Source organism: Glandiceps talaboti, chromosome 8 (assembly GCF_964340395.1).
Source record: "Glandiceps talaboti chromosome 8, keGlaTala1.1, whole genome shotgun sequence".
Taxonomy (NCBI): Eukaryota; Metazoa; Hemichordata; class Enteropneusta; family Spengelidae; genus Glandiceps; species Glandiceps talaboti.
The window spans coordinates 25,336,760-25,352,702 of record NC_135556.1 but is presented as its reverse complement, the minus strand read 5'-3'; the positions used below and the strand labels follow the sequence as shown (position 1 = coordinate 25,352,702).

The 15,943-nt window shown below is 36.9% G+C and overlaps 1 protein-coding gene across 5 annotated transcripts in view; it reads left to right on the top strand.

Annotated features, from left to right (window-relative positions):
* The window catches only part of LOC144438587 (protocadherin Fat 1-like), a 63,313-nt gene that overhangs the window by 40,904 nt on the left and 6,466 nt on the right, over positions 1 to 15,943 (top strand). For all 5 annotated transcript variants that reach the window (XM_078127679.1, XM_078127678.1, XM_078127675.1 and 2 more), the window contains exons 10-26: positions 223 to 400; positions 704 to 925; positions 1,260 to 1,889; positions 2,226 to 2,531; positions 2,960 to 3,174; positions 3,531 to 3,675; positions 4,160 to 5,223; positions 5,820 to 5,973; positions 6,521 to 6,754; positions 7,185 to 7,571; positions 7,924 to 8,138; positions 8,674 to 8,811; positions 9,525 to 9,668; positions 9,838 to 10,858; positions 11,391 to 11,534; positions 13,508 to 13,671; positions 14,478 to 15,753. In XM_078127679.1, coding sequence (XP_077983805.1) covers positions 223 to 400; positions 704 to 925; positions 1,260 to 1,889; positions 2,226 to 2,531; positions 2,960 to 3,174; positions 3,531 to 3,675; positions 4,160 to 5,223; positions 5,820 to 5,973; positions 6,521 to 6,754; positions 7,185 to 7,571; positions 7,924 to 8,138; positions 8,674 to 8,811; positions 9,525 to 9,668; positions 9,838 to 10,858; positions 11,391 to 11,534; positions 13,508 to 13,671; positions 14,478 to 15,753 — 6,637 coding nt within the window. The remainder of the gene's footprint in view (positions 1 to 222; positions 401 to 703; positions 926 to 1,259; positions 1,890 to 2,225; positions 2,532 to 2,959; positions 3,175 to 3,530; positions 3,676 to 4,159; positions 5,224 to 5,819; positions 5,974 to 6,520; positions 6,755 to 7,184; positions 7,572 to 7,923; positions 8,139 to 8,673; positions 8,812 to 9,524; positions 9,669 to 9,837; positions 10,859 to 11,390; positions 11,535 to 13,507; positions 13,672 to 14,477; positions 15,754 to 15,943) is intronic.

The following is a 15,943-nucleotide window of genomic DNA, read 5'->3' as shown; positions in this document are numbered from 1 at the left end:
ATTTTGACATTGACAAAGCCACTCCTTCAGTATTGAGTGAGAGAATACCAGTAATACATAAGTTAGAAGCCATGTGGCCTCTATCTATGTGGGTGGGAGGGATATTTTTTTTACACAAAAAACTGAAAGATGGGGAAAACAGGATTAATCAAAGAGGGAATGCCAATAATGGAATTTGTTTGTAACCTGAGTTACAACAATAGTATTTTGTGTATTTTGCAGGTTACTGCTATTGACAGAGATATTAACAAGAATGGGGAAGTGAGATATACTCTGTTGGAAGGTGGTCAGGGTCACTTTGATATTGATAGTAGATCTGGTGAAATTACTGTCATAAGAGAATTGGATTCAGCTATTCAAAATGAAGAATTTACTTTGAAAATTATGGCTGCTGATAAAGGTAGGTGATTTCATAGTCTGATTTATAAACATTATAACACACAGGCAGTTCAAAGTTTGAAGCATCAAGCTTTTGATCTGTCTTGGTCGATGATCCTCACCAGAATGACAAATACCATAGTTATAGCTGACCACTAGGTGGCGGTATGACGTCGTGGTTGATAATCCTCATTAGAATGACAATTGTAGTCAGGTGTTCTATAATGCCATTGGTGCTGTGCTGTATTGAAGGTATTTCCTAACTAATGAAATTTTCTGTTGACCGTTATTTTTGAATTGACTTTATTGTGATTGTTCTTTACAGGTGACCCTAAACTTACAGCCAATGTATTGGTTCCTATCTCTGTCATGAATAAAGCCATGCCTGTCTTTGAGAAAGCATTCTATACAGTTGATGTTAAAGAAAACATTCAGTTGCGCATACCAGTCATCCATATCCAGGCTAACAGTTCTGATGGCAGAAAACTTATCTATAGTATTACTGATGGTGACACCTTCAATCAGTTTGCAATTGATCACAACACTGGTGAGTATACACTGACCAACATACCCTGTGTATTAAGTATACTGAGTATCTGTGAGTTTACACAAATCTGAATACCCTATGTATTCAGTATGTGTATTTTGGAAGTATACAGTGATTTAGGTACTTGAGCATACATAATTTGAGAGTGAAGTATGCATTAGTGTGCATACCTGAAAACATATATTAGGGAAGTATACATTGATCTGAGTAACGTGTATTTTGTATGTATTGATCTTAATAGATGAGGACTCTTCATGTGCTTCTATGGAAGTTATGAAATGAAAATGAAATGTATTTGAATTAACCAAGTCAGTATTTATTGTTTGTTCACCAGGTGCCATATCTGTGGTTGGCCCCATGGACTATGAGATTCAACAGAGGTTCAGTTTAAGTGTGAGGGCATCAGACACTTTGACTGGTGCGTATGCTGAGGTTGTGGTAGTAATCAATGTAGAAGATATCAATGATATCCCACCAGTCTTCACAGAGCAGTCCTACAAGGTTACTTTATCTGAAGCTGTTCCCATTGGAACTCGCATTGCAACAGTTAGCAGTAGTGATTATGACTCTGGTGTCAACCGTGCTGTCTCTTACCATTTTGCTGAAGAGACAGAAGTTATCGACTACTTCCATATTGATTCTTCCAGTGGACTGATTCTTACATCTCGTGCCTTAGATCATGAAGTCTTTCCACGCCATCTTTTCAAAGTTATTGCCATCGATGGTGGCATGCCAGCGTTAACAAGTGAAACTCGTGTTATTGTAGAGGTGACTGACCTCAATGATAACCCACCACAGTTTGAGAACAAAATGTATGAATGTAGCATCAGTGAACTTGCGGAAAGAGGCAGCTTTGTTACCATGGTAACAGCAACAGATCCAGATAGCAGTGATGCTAATCGCCTCATTTATTCCATTGTGTCTGGCAATGTGAAGATGAATTTTGTGATTGACAGTAAAACAGGTAAAAATACTAATTATATTGTGACCACTTGTCCAACTATCATTATGCACTCGACACTGTGTGAGAAGAGCCTTTGGCTCAACAATTTATCGAGTTTAAATAAAGTCAAATAATAATAATAATTATGTACCTCAAGCGTGTATGGAAATATAACAAGTGAATAGTGGAAAATAGTGAACATCTATTTTAACAAAGCCACATTTACTCAATATTTTTTTACAAGTTAAAGTTCAAAACGAACCATATCAAATGTGGATAGTGACTATAAATTTGATAGAGTTCAATGTATTGCAGATGAAATGCTCAAAACAAAAAAATTATTTTGTTTCCGTACAGGTATCATAAGTTTGACTGATACACGAACCCCAGATATCCATGGTATGTACTCCCTGAATGTGTCCGTGTCTGATGGTGTGTTTACCAGCTCCGCAAATGTCAAGATCACCGTGACAACTGTCAATCACCATCCACCAATTTTCACCTCACCATCCTACAGTACAATTTTACAAGAGAATCGGCCAGCTGGTACTCACGTTGAGACTGTCATTGCCAATGATGCTGATGAAGGCAGTAATGGTGTTATCACATATAGAATTATAAGTGAAGAACTTGCTGAAAAATTCAGCATAGACCCTATGAGTGGTAAGTAGAAGTAGTCTGACAGTGTTATATGAGTGTTATGTCAAGTGTATAAAAACCTTATAAAGGGACCTTAAAATTGACAATATTGAAGTTACCATGTCAGTTATGATCATATTTCAAAGTCAAGCGAAGTCGCTCGATAAAAATGAAGTTTATCCAGTTTTGTATCATTTCATTTCAAAGTGATGTATTTCTGAAAATATACTATATAGTAGTATGTTCAGTTGTAGGACAGTGTCATTTGCACTATTTTTTTCATCATAGTAACATTACTTAAATATCATCTCCTGTGTAGGGATTTTCAGTGCTGTAGTCATGGTATCAATGGTATGAACCCCCAGACAGTATCTTGTATGTTGGAAATAAGTGGATTTGAAAAAATTGTGGAAAACATTGACAATGATATGTAATAATTGTGTGTGTTTCAGGTGAGATGTTCAGTAAAGTTGAAGTGGATCATGAAATAGCTTCAGATAGAACTATGGTTATACCAGTCATGGCTACTGACTATGGTGGTAAAGTGGCGTACTCTGAAGTTATAGTGGCAGTCCTTGATGTTAATGATAACTCACCAGTGTTTGAATTAACAGAATATCAAATGAGTATCAAAGAAACTACACCTAGTGGAACCGTCATTCTACAGGTTAGTCTTGTATACATTACATTTGGGAACACCACTCCAGGAAATATTCATAAACTATGGGCTCCGGCGAGTCATTTCATAATTTTACATCACCTCCAATTATATGTGATTTCAGAGAAACATCAAGTTGATTTTGTGCTTTCCACATTGTTGACTTTTACCGTCTCACAAATAAAACAAATAAAATTCATTTTTAGCAGTGATGTTAGACTGAACGATCAGCTATTGTAGGCATTCTTCTCAACCCTTTCCACTAATGATACTGCTGCCAATGTCTTTTACAGTCTACAGTGATATGTAAATCCTCTTTTTAGTGACTCAGCTTCTATAACATCTTCTTTCTATGATCATTGTAGGTGACGGCCACTGACAGTGACATTGGACCAAATGCTGATATTCGTTACTCAGTTTATGAGGAGGAGTCCACAGACATTTCTAATTTATTTGCTATTGATCCTGATACTGGTATTATTTCAACAGCATCACCTATGACAGGAAAAAGTATGTATTTATAGTTTTATCTTTTAAAAGTAGTACTGCAGAAGGCACGTATCTATTTACCATACACCGATTATCATAAAGACAAAAGATTGTACAGTTTTGCCACTAGGGGTGCTCTTCAGAAGCAGCCTTTGGACCTGAAATGAGGCCCATGATAGTTCACTCTAACTTCCTTTATAAAAATCATTATTTCCTAGTGTTTCACATTAAAGATTTAGCATTCTCATATAATTCTAACAACTTTGATTGAGACAAACATATTTGTAGGACTGAAGAGTTGAACTTTTAGGCACATTTTGAAGGTTGCGTTCTTTTCTGAAGCGCCCTCTTGTGGCACTTCAAAATGACAGAAAGGTCGGCAACTTAAATATAGCTTATTAGATATACCTTTTCAGTCACTGATATCAAATTTGAAATGAGTGAATTGTCAAAGAAATCATTAAAAACATAAACTCATTTTTTCATGGTTATCTCCCCCATACAGATGGTGATGTCCTACAGTTCTTTGTGCAAGCTGAGGATACAGGTGAACCACCAAGATCCAGCAATGTTCCTGTGGAAGTGCATGTATTGGAAGCTGATCAGTATCCACCATTATTTGCTGAAACAACTTATGTTTTCCATGCATTTGAAGATATAAGAGTTGGTAGTGAGATTGCAACAATTGTTGCACAAAGTAACCATTCCTTGACATATAGTCTGGTGAATGGAAATGGACCAAATACCAATAATCCAGTCAAATTTCTAATTGACCAGCAAGGTGTTATTACAGTTAGTGCTGAATTAGATTATGAAGTTACGCACTGGCACAAACTGACAGTTTGTGCTAAAACTGCCACTTTGCCACCGTTATCGTCATTTATTGAAGTTACCATACAAGTGAAGGATGCTAATGATAACCCACCCAAGTTTGAAGCTAATCCTTACACAGTTAGTATGCAAGAGAATGCTAATCTCGATGCCAGTATCATACAAGTATTTGCCTCTGACATTGATTCGACATCCAATAGTGAGATTACGTACTCACTGAGTGATAATCTTGGTGATGTTTCCCATATATTTGCAATTGATGAAAGGTCTGGCTGGATAATATTGTTAGGTGAACTCGATAGAGAAGACACACCACAGTACATGTTTGGTGTGACGGCTTCCGACAGCAATGATAGAAATCCATTAACAGATACGACTGTGATTCAACTTGATGTCACTGATTGTAACGACTCACCACCAAAGTTTGAAAGACGAATATACACAGGACAAATCAGTGAAGAAGCTGACATCGGCACCGAAGTGATTACAGTGTCAGCAGATGATGCTGACATCGGATCCAATGCAGTCATTGTATACTACATAACAGGGGGTGACCAGCTAGGTCAGTTTGCTGTGGATAGTACTAATGGTAAAATCAGTGTACAAAGACCACTGGACAGAGAAGTGAAAGAGACTTACATGTTAAATGTTACAGCTACTGATGGTGCCTTCATTGATGTCACCTTGGTTGTCATTGATGTTTTAGATGCTAATGATAACAGTCCTATCTGTGAACAGGTCAGTCAGTCTTAATGTAATTGTTGTCATTTAACGAGATATATTTACCACCAATGTAGTCTAGTTGCTAAAAATCACACAATTCTGCTAAAGTGACCATAGGTTGTATAGTACCAAAAAGGCACTGTTGATGGCTTGCACAAGAGCAGTACTGTCGACCTTAGATTTGTAAAAGTATGTGAAATAGTAACAGAGTAATTTAATTTATTATGTGTAACAATGAGGTATGACATTAATAATTAAACACATGGAACCATACATATCAGCTAAGTCATTTCTGGGACAATTTGTTCATAACACTGCCATCTAGTGGTGAACAGTAATCATTGTCAGTTTGTCCTGATGAAGGCTTTAGTGACATTGTTGAAACATGAAATAAGACACAACTTGGGTGTGTATCAAGAATAGTACTCTAATTAATGGAATTATACAGTTTATAATTGGTGATTAATTATGTTAATGTAGAAAATTACTGTCAAATGTTGATCATATCAAATACTGACTTTATCCATGTAAATACGAGTACTATTTATGTCAGTGTTCCTCAGTCATTAATATGTATTATTGACCAGACTTTGTGATGTCTTATTATGCAGGCACTGTATTCAGAACTGATCTCAGAGAGTGTAGCTGTGGGTACCTATGTTCTGACTGTCAATGCAGTAGACTATGATAAGGATATCAATGCTGAAATTACCTACCAACTTCTAGGTGACAGTGATCAGGCGTTTAGTATCAATCCTAAAACAGGCAAGTCAAAAATTAACTATAACATTCCTTTGGTTTTATTTTCTTGATACAAGAAATTAAATTTCTGACATTTCTGGTCACTTTTCTGTATGATCAAAGAAAATGTGATAAGCATACATATGTAAATCACAAACTGACAAAATCATTGCAATCATACAAGCGGAATTCTGGATTGTGTATGAAAGATGGTGTTTGCATCTGATTTTAAATTATTAAATTAGTACAGTATGGTGTGTGAAATGTGTGTAAGAGGAAGAATTTTGTCATCAGTGTCCATCCATTTTAAAAGAAGGTTCTTCCTTCCTTTTTTTGTTAGGAAATCACATTGAAAAATTACCAACTTTATCATCGGGATAATTTCAGTGTTATCAATTGTGTCTGGTTACCATCAGCAGTAGTTTGATATTATTGCAAGTAAAATAGACCATCTATAACTTGGGATATTGTTGTATCTGAAACTACCAAATATGCAATATTGTATTTAGAAGTATTCTCATGTCATGTTTAGTATGACGTTAATATATTTGTACCTGTTGTCTTATTGTAGGTGTTTTGACAACATCTTCACAATTAGACCGTGAAGTCTATCCTGTCTACATGCTACAAGTTACAGCTACTGATGGTGGAGGCCGATCTTGTACAACAGAAGTATCTATCAGTCTAAGTGACGTCAATGATAACCCACCACAATTCACTCATACTGTCTACAGAGAATGGTTTTCAGAGAAAACTGTTGTCAAATCCTTGTTGACCCGAGTATTAGCCACTGATCCCGATACAGGTAAATGTCAGAATATATAACCCCAAATATTAGCCACTGATCCCGATACAGGTAAACATAACCCCAAATATTAGCCACTGATCCCGATATAGGCTGATTTTAGATATGTTATTCCACAAAAAACAAAATCAGCATATTGAGTTCTGAATAAAATGATATAGTACTACACAGTTGGTTTTAAAATTAAAAACTTTCTTCTGATATGACTACTTCATAATGAATGTTGTAGTCTTTATTTACATTTGATTAACTGGTATTCTCCATGTTCAACAATTACTTATTGCAGTAGTGCAATTAAATGATGAATAATGAAAATGTAGCATTTGGTTGATAACGTGATTCTATATACACCAAAGCTGGGGTAGACGCTAGGATGTATGTTCTGCTAGAGAATTTAATATTATACAATGTATTCTTGTCTTTATTATAGGAATGAATCGTCAAGTGAAATACTCATTTGTAGACTCTGCATCTGGTATATTCTCTATCGACAAAGACTCTGGCATCATCAGTCTTTCTCAAGAACTAGACAGAGAAGTAGAAGGTTTCTATAACTTAACTGTGAGGGCGACAGACAGTGGCACACCAAAACTCAGTTCATTGGCTTACATGGAGATACTGGTCTTGGATGAAGATGACAACCCGCCAGAATTTGAGTTCCGGGATTATTACGCAACTGTCTCAGAGGATGTAGTTGTTGGCCATAGTGTGATATCAGTACTAGCCACTAGTAAAGATATTGGTGTGAATGCTGAAATCACCTATAGAATTACAGGTGGTAATGAACATGGCAAATTCCGTATTGATCCTAAACATGGTAAGTTTTTTTTTTTTTATATATGAAGTACTTTAAATCTGGTCTAAGAGATGACTATGTTTGTGACTATCCTTTACCATCCTCTTCTCTATATTTGTGTTGTGGTGAGAATTGATTTGAATCCTGTTGTCAGTGTGAAAGATCTTAGAAGTTGGCAGAATGATATGTCACAGAATTGATATACATCAGACACAGGAGGTTCATCCTGAGAATCATTCATTCTTTATCAATTTATGGACATTTTAACACTATTGTCTGATCAAGGTCCATATTACAATGTTTCAAACCACCTGTCATAAACTAACTATATATATATTGCACCATTGTAATTCAGTACTGTTTATATCTTCAGGTGAAATTACTGTTGTTGAGCCGTTAGACTTTGAAATGGCAAAGGATTACTATATAACTGTACAAGCAGTGGATGGGGGAGATCAACCACAACATGACTTAACAACTGTTAATATCAATGTGACTGATTCCAATGATAATGCACCAATCTTTAACCAACAAATGTACAGTATAGTTATCAGTGAGGCTGCCCAGGCTGGTGATAGTGTACTTCAGGTATGTAGATTTATTCCAATATTTGCATTTTAGAGTTAGTAATTTACACAATGTACCTGGCAGGTTAGTGATTGTGTATCACTCAAGTGATCTAGCAAATATACTCCCTAGGTTAGTGATTGTGTATCACTCAAGTGATCTAGAGAATATACTCCCTAGGTTAGTGATTGTGTATCACTCAAGTGATCTAGAGAATATACTCCCTAGGTTAGTGATTGTGTGTCACTCAAGTGATCTAGAGAATATACTCCCTAGGTTAGTGATTGTGTATCACTCAAGTGATCTAGCAAATATACTCCCTAGGTTAGTGATTGTGTAAAACAGAACAGAACGTTAAAGAAGAAAATCTCATCAATTTGTGACGTGTCTGCAAAAAGTACTGATGTTTAATTTTGTGAACAAACCATTTGCTTCCCAGTGTTTTATTATTTTAACAAGAAATTCATGTCGGCAATTTTATCATAATTGAATTTTAAGAGCATATTTGTGCTTTCTAGATTTCTTACTGGTTTATACTGTGTTTTTGTCAATACAGGTAATGGCAACTGATGCAGACAGTGGACCAAATGGTGATGTAATCTATTCAATACATCATGGTGATAGGTTAGACCAGTTCCATATTAATGAAGACACTGGATTGATGGGTATCACCTCAGAATTGGACAGAGAAAAGGTAAAGAAAAGTACATCAAACATATACCTAGTAACTACGATGTTCTAATATCAAAACTTAGTTTTTATGCCTATCAAATCATGTGAGCCATTACTTGAATCTTGCTTTCCTTCTGAGGTTATCCAATCATCGTATTTGGATTATTTGATCAATCAACCATATATACTGTAAACCTGGAAATATTCGCTAAAGACTTATTTTCGTTCATTTCACTGGTAAACATACATGCGATAATAAATAGTGACTAAAATGCCTTCTTGTACATGAACACAATGTACCAGTCTGGTAATTAGTAAAAATAAGTAGTGACTAATATGCATTCTTGTACATGAACACAATGTACCAGTCTGGTAATTAGAGAAAATTAGTCTTTGAGAACTTGCTGAAGACTGTAAAATCACAAAAGTTTGTAGCATTCAAAATATCTCAAGTTTACAGTACATCTTGCTAGCCGTGTATGTTATCCAGGCTTATGTATATACCTTGCATTTGTACCATAGCTAACCAATCACACACTACAAAGTATTCAAGGTACAGTTATTCAGTTCAAGCTGATAGGATCTCATTAAATAAATGTGTTAGAAAACATAATTATATGATGCATGTGTATACTTACTATATGCACAGACCAAGTAAGATGTCATGTTACTTGTCTGTACTATATGTAATGTTCTTCTGTGTGATACATTATTGCGTGGTGTTATCTTTACCAGATGTCTGCATACACATTAGTGGTGAGAGCAAGTGATCAAGGCAGTACACCACAGTATACGGATGTTACAGTACAGATTAGAGTAACAGATGTAAATGACAATGCACCCAGACTATCACAGCTTAACTATACAGTTATTACTCAGGTAAGTTAATCCAAGACATTATTATCATATTCAACATGTACCAAAGTTCTAAAAAAAAAACAACCCTTTAAAACATGACTGGTTAAGATAATTTTTTCATGACCATGACTTTCTTGTAACTGAACCGTGATATCTGACCCATGTGTATATTAATGATTTTATTTGACAGGAGGACACTGAGATCAACACCGATCTACTGGAGTTCTTTATCACTGATGCTGATGCACCACCCAATGGAGGACCATTTAAATGTGAGATTGTAGGAGGTAACGAAGGCAATGAATTCAGAATCACTGGAGATTATAAATTACGTCCTATCATCAGATTCAATCAGCAACACAAGGATTCATACATGGTGAAAGTACGAGTAACAGACAGTGGCACACCAGCCTTGTGGTCAGAAACATTCGTAGAAGTCAAGGTCATTATTTCTAAGCATCCACCTGTTGTATCTAGCCCTATGGAGGTTACTATCAATTCCTACCTAGGGGATTTCCCTGGGGGTGTGATTGGTACTATTCATGCTGAAGACAATGATGAGTATGATACCCTTGCCTATGAACTTGTCTCCAATAATAAACATCTGTTTATGGTTGATGCCAATAGTGGTAAGATCATTGCTCTGCCTGACCTTGACATTGGATTCTATGTTCTCAATATCAGTGTCTCTGATAACAAGTATACATCCTATGGTGAAGTTCGTGTCAATGTTGTAATGTTGACCCGAGAGACTCTAGACAATAGTTTGACCATTCGATTTAGTGGCATAAGTCCAGAGGTGTTCCTTGAGGGTTATTATCGTATCTTCACTCGTACACTGAAAAATACGCTGACATCCGTAGAACTTGAGGACATAGTCATGGTTAGTCTACAGGCCACAGACTATGACAGTGGTAACCTGGATGTTCTGTTTGCTGTACAAAAAGCACCTGATAATGATATGTACTTGAAACCCAAACCATTGGTACGTCGAATAAACGAGAGTACAGCAGCACTGGAGGAAAGGATGGGAGTTGAAGTGGTTGATACTTTCTACTCTATCTGCACTGATAGTCTGTGTGAAAAGACTTCTCGATGCAGGGACTCACTGATTTTAGACCAATCCACTATCTCAGCAGTCAGTTCAACTAGAACCAGCTTTGTGTCTGCCAAACACGTCAGAAGTCACAGCTGTGTATGCAAAGAAAAGAGTAAGTCTGAGTCATAGAATGATAAATGGTGTGTGTTTTGTACAATTGATCTTAAGCTTAGTAGTATATTTGATATTGTTAGATGCTCATTTGTATGTTAGGTAGTAAGAATCTTAGACATTGAAGGATTTAGGTCTGTAGTAAGAATGTAAAGGTAGTATAACAGTTAATGATTCAATCACTTATCATTGTGATTAGGTACAGAATTATGCTGTGATGTGATGTTTTGGTTATTGTTAGTGTGTGTGTGTGTGTGTGTGTGTGTGTGTGTGTGTGTGTGTGTGTGTGTGTGTGTGTGTGTGTGTGGTCCATCTGTTGTTAGTTTAAGGGTACAATATGTCTATCTTTATGTAAAACACATTATATCCCATATTGAAAATCCACACTGACCTTATTTTCATTGTTATGATAAAGCATATGGGTGATAACACAATGTTACTTTCTGGACAAAATTCAATTGAAAACATATTATCATTTCTTAAGCATTGCTATTGTAATGTCGTTCATTTCAAATCTTTTATAATTTTTTTAGGTGATAGTACCTGTGTGGGACCAACAGAAGTACTGCCCTCAGCATGTGATACTAATCCATGTCCTGAAAACATGAAATGTGTTGATGATGGCATTGAAGACTTTGAATGTGTGTGCCCTGATAATACAGTGGATAACTGTGTTGGTAAGTGACAATAACAGTTACAAAGTTAATCCTAAAGCGATACAAATGTAAATGATTTGTATAATTTAAAAAAGAAGAAGTAGTCAGTCAGTCCGTCAGTCAGTCCATCAGTTATACAGTCAGTCACTTATTCAGTCAGTCAGTCAGTCAGTTATTCAGTCAGTCAGTCAGTCAGTCAGTCAGTTATTCAGTCAGTTAGTCAGTCAGTCAGTCAGTCAGTCAGTCAGTCAGTCAGTTAGTCAGTCAGTTAGTCAGTCAGTCAGTCAGTCAGTCAGTTATTCAGTCAGTCAGTCAGTTAGTCAGTCAGTTAGTCAGTCAGTCAGTCAGTTATTCAGTCAGTCAGTCAGTCAGTCAGTCAGTCAGTCAGTCCAGGGTTCGTACAGTCCTGGAAAACCCTGGAAAACCCTGGAATTTCAAACCCTCCCTGGAAAACCCTGGAAAACCCTGGAAAATGTGCCCTACCCCTGGAAAACCCTGGAAAATGATCATGACCAATCGGGTGATTAATATTGAATCTCGTAAATGTGAAATGGCGAAAACCAGACCATGCCTATGCGTAGTTGAATGGGCACCGCAGTGTTTGTTTCGATCTTGCGTATATTGCTATTCCATCTCCCAGTCGTCACTTCAGGGACATGATATTGTAACAGTCCCGGCCAGGGGTAACAGTAGGTCTGTTAACAAGATTATCGTAACATTGTAGCAAGTATTAAAGCATCATCAACTACGATTAGAAATTGTTACAAGTTCAGCGCACGAGTTGACATACTACAAGCTCAGGCATGGCAATACTAGGGCTAGGGCCTAGGGAAGTGCAGTTGAATTTCCGGGTTGTGGAAGTACGGTTGTGACTTTTATGTCTTCGATAAATGGGTATTTGTGTTACACGTTCTAAAAGAATAAACTACTGTTTTATGTTGTCGGTACAGTAACATACGTCAATGGTCAAGTTGAGTTGAGAAATCGCGATGTTCCGCAACTCGTGGCATCCGTACATAAACATCGAGACGCAAGCGATGAATGTATTTAGTTATTCATAGCTCGAATTTTCGTAACGTAAATGACGTTTTCATTCAAAATTTTGACTTGAAAATCATCAAACCATACAATAACGAGGACAATCTTTAGTTTTTAATTTATTTTTCTGGATATGTCTGAATTAGACTGACAAATGCTGCGACTCAATCTTACACGATCAATGTACCAGCTTGACAAAACGGCTACTTAGGGGGTAGGACAGATGTTTCTCCGTTAATCTTAGCATGCAAACATGGTTTTGAAACAAACATCTTGCAAAGTGTCGATTGTCTTTTAAATGTTTTGTGACATATTATGGGAAATGTTGTTAATTTTTTCTCGTCCACATCAGACAATTAGATGTCATTCAAAAATATACTTTAGTGTCAACACCCCTGGAAAATGGCCAAAATCAATATGAATACCCCTGGAAAACTGACGAAAAAGCCCTGGAAAGTCCTGGAATTTTGTTTTGCTTTAAATGTACGAACCCTGCAGTCAGTCAGTCAGTTAGTTATTCAGTCAGTCAGTCAGTCAGTCAGTTAGTTATTCAGTCAGTCAGTCAGTTATTCAGTCAGTCATTCAGTTATTCAGTTATTCAGTCAGTCAGTTATTCAGTCAGTCAGTTATTCAGTCAGTCAGTGAGTCAGTCAGTCAGTCAGTCAGTCAGTCAGTCAGTCAGTAGGTCATTAATGAAGCTTCATTGTATGCCTATTCTGTTAAAGTGATAAAAACATGCTAATTTTCATTGCATACCAATTCTGTGGAAATGGTAGAAATTAATTTATATTGTAGGTTTCATATATTTAACAAAACTAAGACTGCCAGTTCAAATAAAGTGAAATGTGTTGTAGATGAGTTCTCTTCTTCCACATCAAACAGGTATGTTTCAAACTAATTACTTGTTCTTCTTTGGTACTGTTATCAAATGCTGTGTCCACTTTATTTGTTTTCAGATCCCAGGTATAAAGCACTCAGTTTTTCTGGTAACAGTTATCTTCATTACAATAACATAGCATTGGATACAACATCAACTCTTATGTCTGTTACTGTGCGTACTCTCAAAACTAGTGGTACTATCATGTATGGTATTGGAGACTACGACTACAGTATACTTGAGGTACAGTTTTCTCTTTTAATATATTTATCCTAAATTAGACAAGTTTATATTGTTATATTTCTTGTATTTCTCTTTGATATTTCTTTGTCAGGGTGACTTGAATAGATTAGAATGATTGAACAAATTCTGGATTCAGCAAAAATAAGCATAGGAAATACAGCGAGGCGCAACTTTCCTCTGGTAGACTGGACACTTATAATATTATTGTACCATGCTTGGCGTCCTACATCAGAAATTTCAGACTGTGTGTTTGAGAAAGAACATGGCTAATGTACACAAACAGTTTCTCACATTTCTTATCATCTGATATGTTTAGCTTGCCAGTCGGCATCAGTTGCTATAGGTACTGCGGTATATGTAAAGTAACAGTATGGTTAGTGTTTGAGTAGTTTGTTTTCCACTTTTCTACATCTTACTATAGATTGTAAGATTCCTGGCTGTTTGTGCGCCATTTTGCTGTCATGTAATATGGTGTGCAAACAAGGACAAGTCTGGTAATGTGTGTATTTCTCATGAACCAGACATTCAGTAAGCTTAATAATACCAACATTTGAACACTGTCGTCATCAAAGACTTTCATCGATTCATTCTGACATCTATGGCCTTTACTGTCAGCTCTATGCTATTAAAGGTTACTGTGTTCTACAGTCTCCATAAGGTGAAGTATCTATAGTTTTTACCCTAGCCTACATAATCATAAGACAAGACTTGCTTATTTCATTGTGAGCACTGAAGATATTATGTATATAACTAACTTCACTGTGTGGATGTATTTACTCATTGTTACTTTGTTTTCTGTTGTACAGATTGAGAATGGTTTTGTACAGTACCGATTCCAGTGTGGCAGTGGTGAGGGGCGAGTTAGAATCAACTCCCAGCCGATAAATGATGGACAGTGGCATGCAGTCAGTGTAGATCGTAGAGGTAACAGTGCCAAGATAGTCCTCGATGAAGATAACACAGAAAGTGGAGATGCACCTGGTGATAAACGAGAACTTAACTTGGATGATATATTCTTTGGGGCTGCAGTCCATGTTGACAGGCGTAAGAAGCGTGACCCAGTGTCTTCCTATGACCATATTGAGAATGGACTTACTGGTTGCATGAAAGATTTTAAGTTGAATGGCGAGAAATTACCTACTTCAGGTGATGGTGTCAATCCTTCTTCAGTTGAAGAGTGTTCATACAGTGTACGTAAAGCTTGCACAAGTAGTCCATGTCTTAATGGTGGTACTTGTTATGATGACTTTGCTGGTTTTACATGCGTATGCACAACTGGCTGGTTTGGTGATAGATGCCAAGATGATACTCCATGTGGAGCAAACCCATGTCAAAATGGTGGAACGTGTGTAAATCAAGAAACTACTGGTACTTTTGAATGTCACTGTCTGGATGGTTTTAGTGGCACTACTTGTACCATTTATGATGAGTGTTTGAGTAATCCATGTCCTAGTGGCCATCTTTGTATAACCTCAACATCTGGTCATTTCTGTAACTGTACTGGACAAAGCTGCAATGAAATCAATGACTACGCACCTAATATTACGTCAACTCCTTTCAACATCACATGGCATGAAATTATTGGTATTGTGATTGCTGTCTTTGTCATTATCCTGCTTGTCATTCTGTTTATAGCTGTAAGGAAAATCCGTAGGAGACGACGTCATAGGAAGAAGAGCAAGAAACATGCTAACATTAATGATTCTTTGACACGTGATGGCAGCAATGCCATGATGTTAAAACAGGTGGACAACCGTAGAGACGCTTTCAAACGTGACAGTAAATTGTCAAACCTAGATGTACCTATTAATCTGCCACCCAGCAATGTCTGCAATGTACCACCAGATATTCCTGTAAGACCAGCATCCTATACTCCAAGTAATCACAATTCATTGAATAATTTGGACAGTGATAGAAACTATGATGATAATGACCAGAATGCCTACCAAGGCCAGCCAGTCAGCCAGCCTCCATCACTTGCCCCATTACCACCATCTAACACGGCATCGGATACTGACTCTATCACAAAACCACCATGGGACTTTGAATGTCGAAATGTCACTGACAATTTCAATGATAATGGTAAGTTGATGTGATCATGTCGCAACCATAACAAAGCTGGACAACAATTGTGTATGTGTGCATGCATGTGCATGAGTGAGTGTGTGTGTGTGTGTGTGTGTGTGTGTGTGTGTGTGTGTGTGTGTGTGTGTTTGTGTGTGTGTGTGTGTGTGTGTGTGTGTGTGTGTGTGTGTGTGTGTGTGTGTGTGCG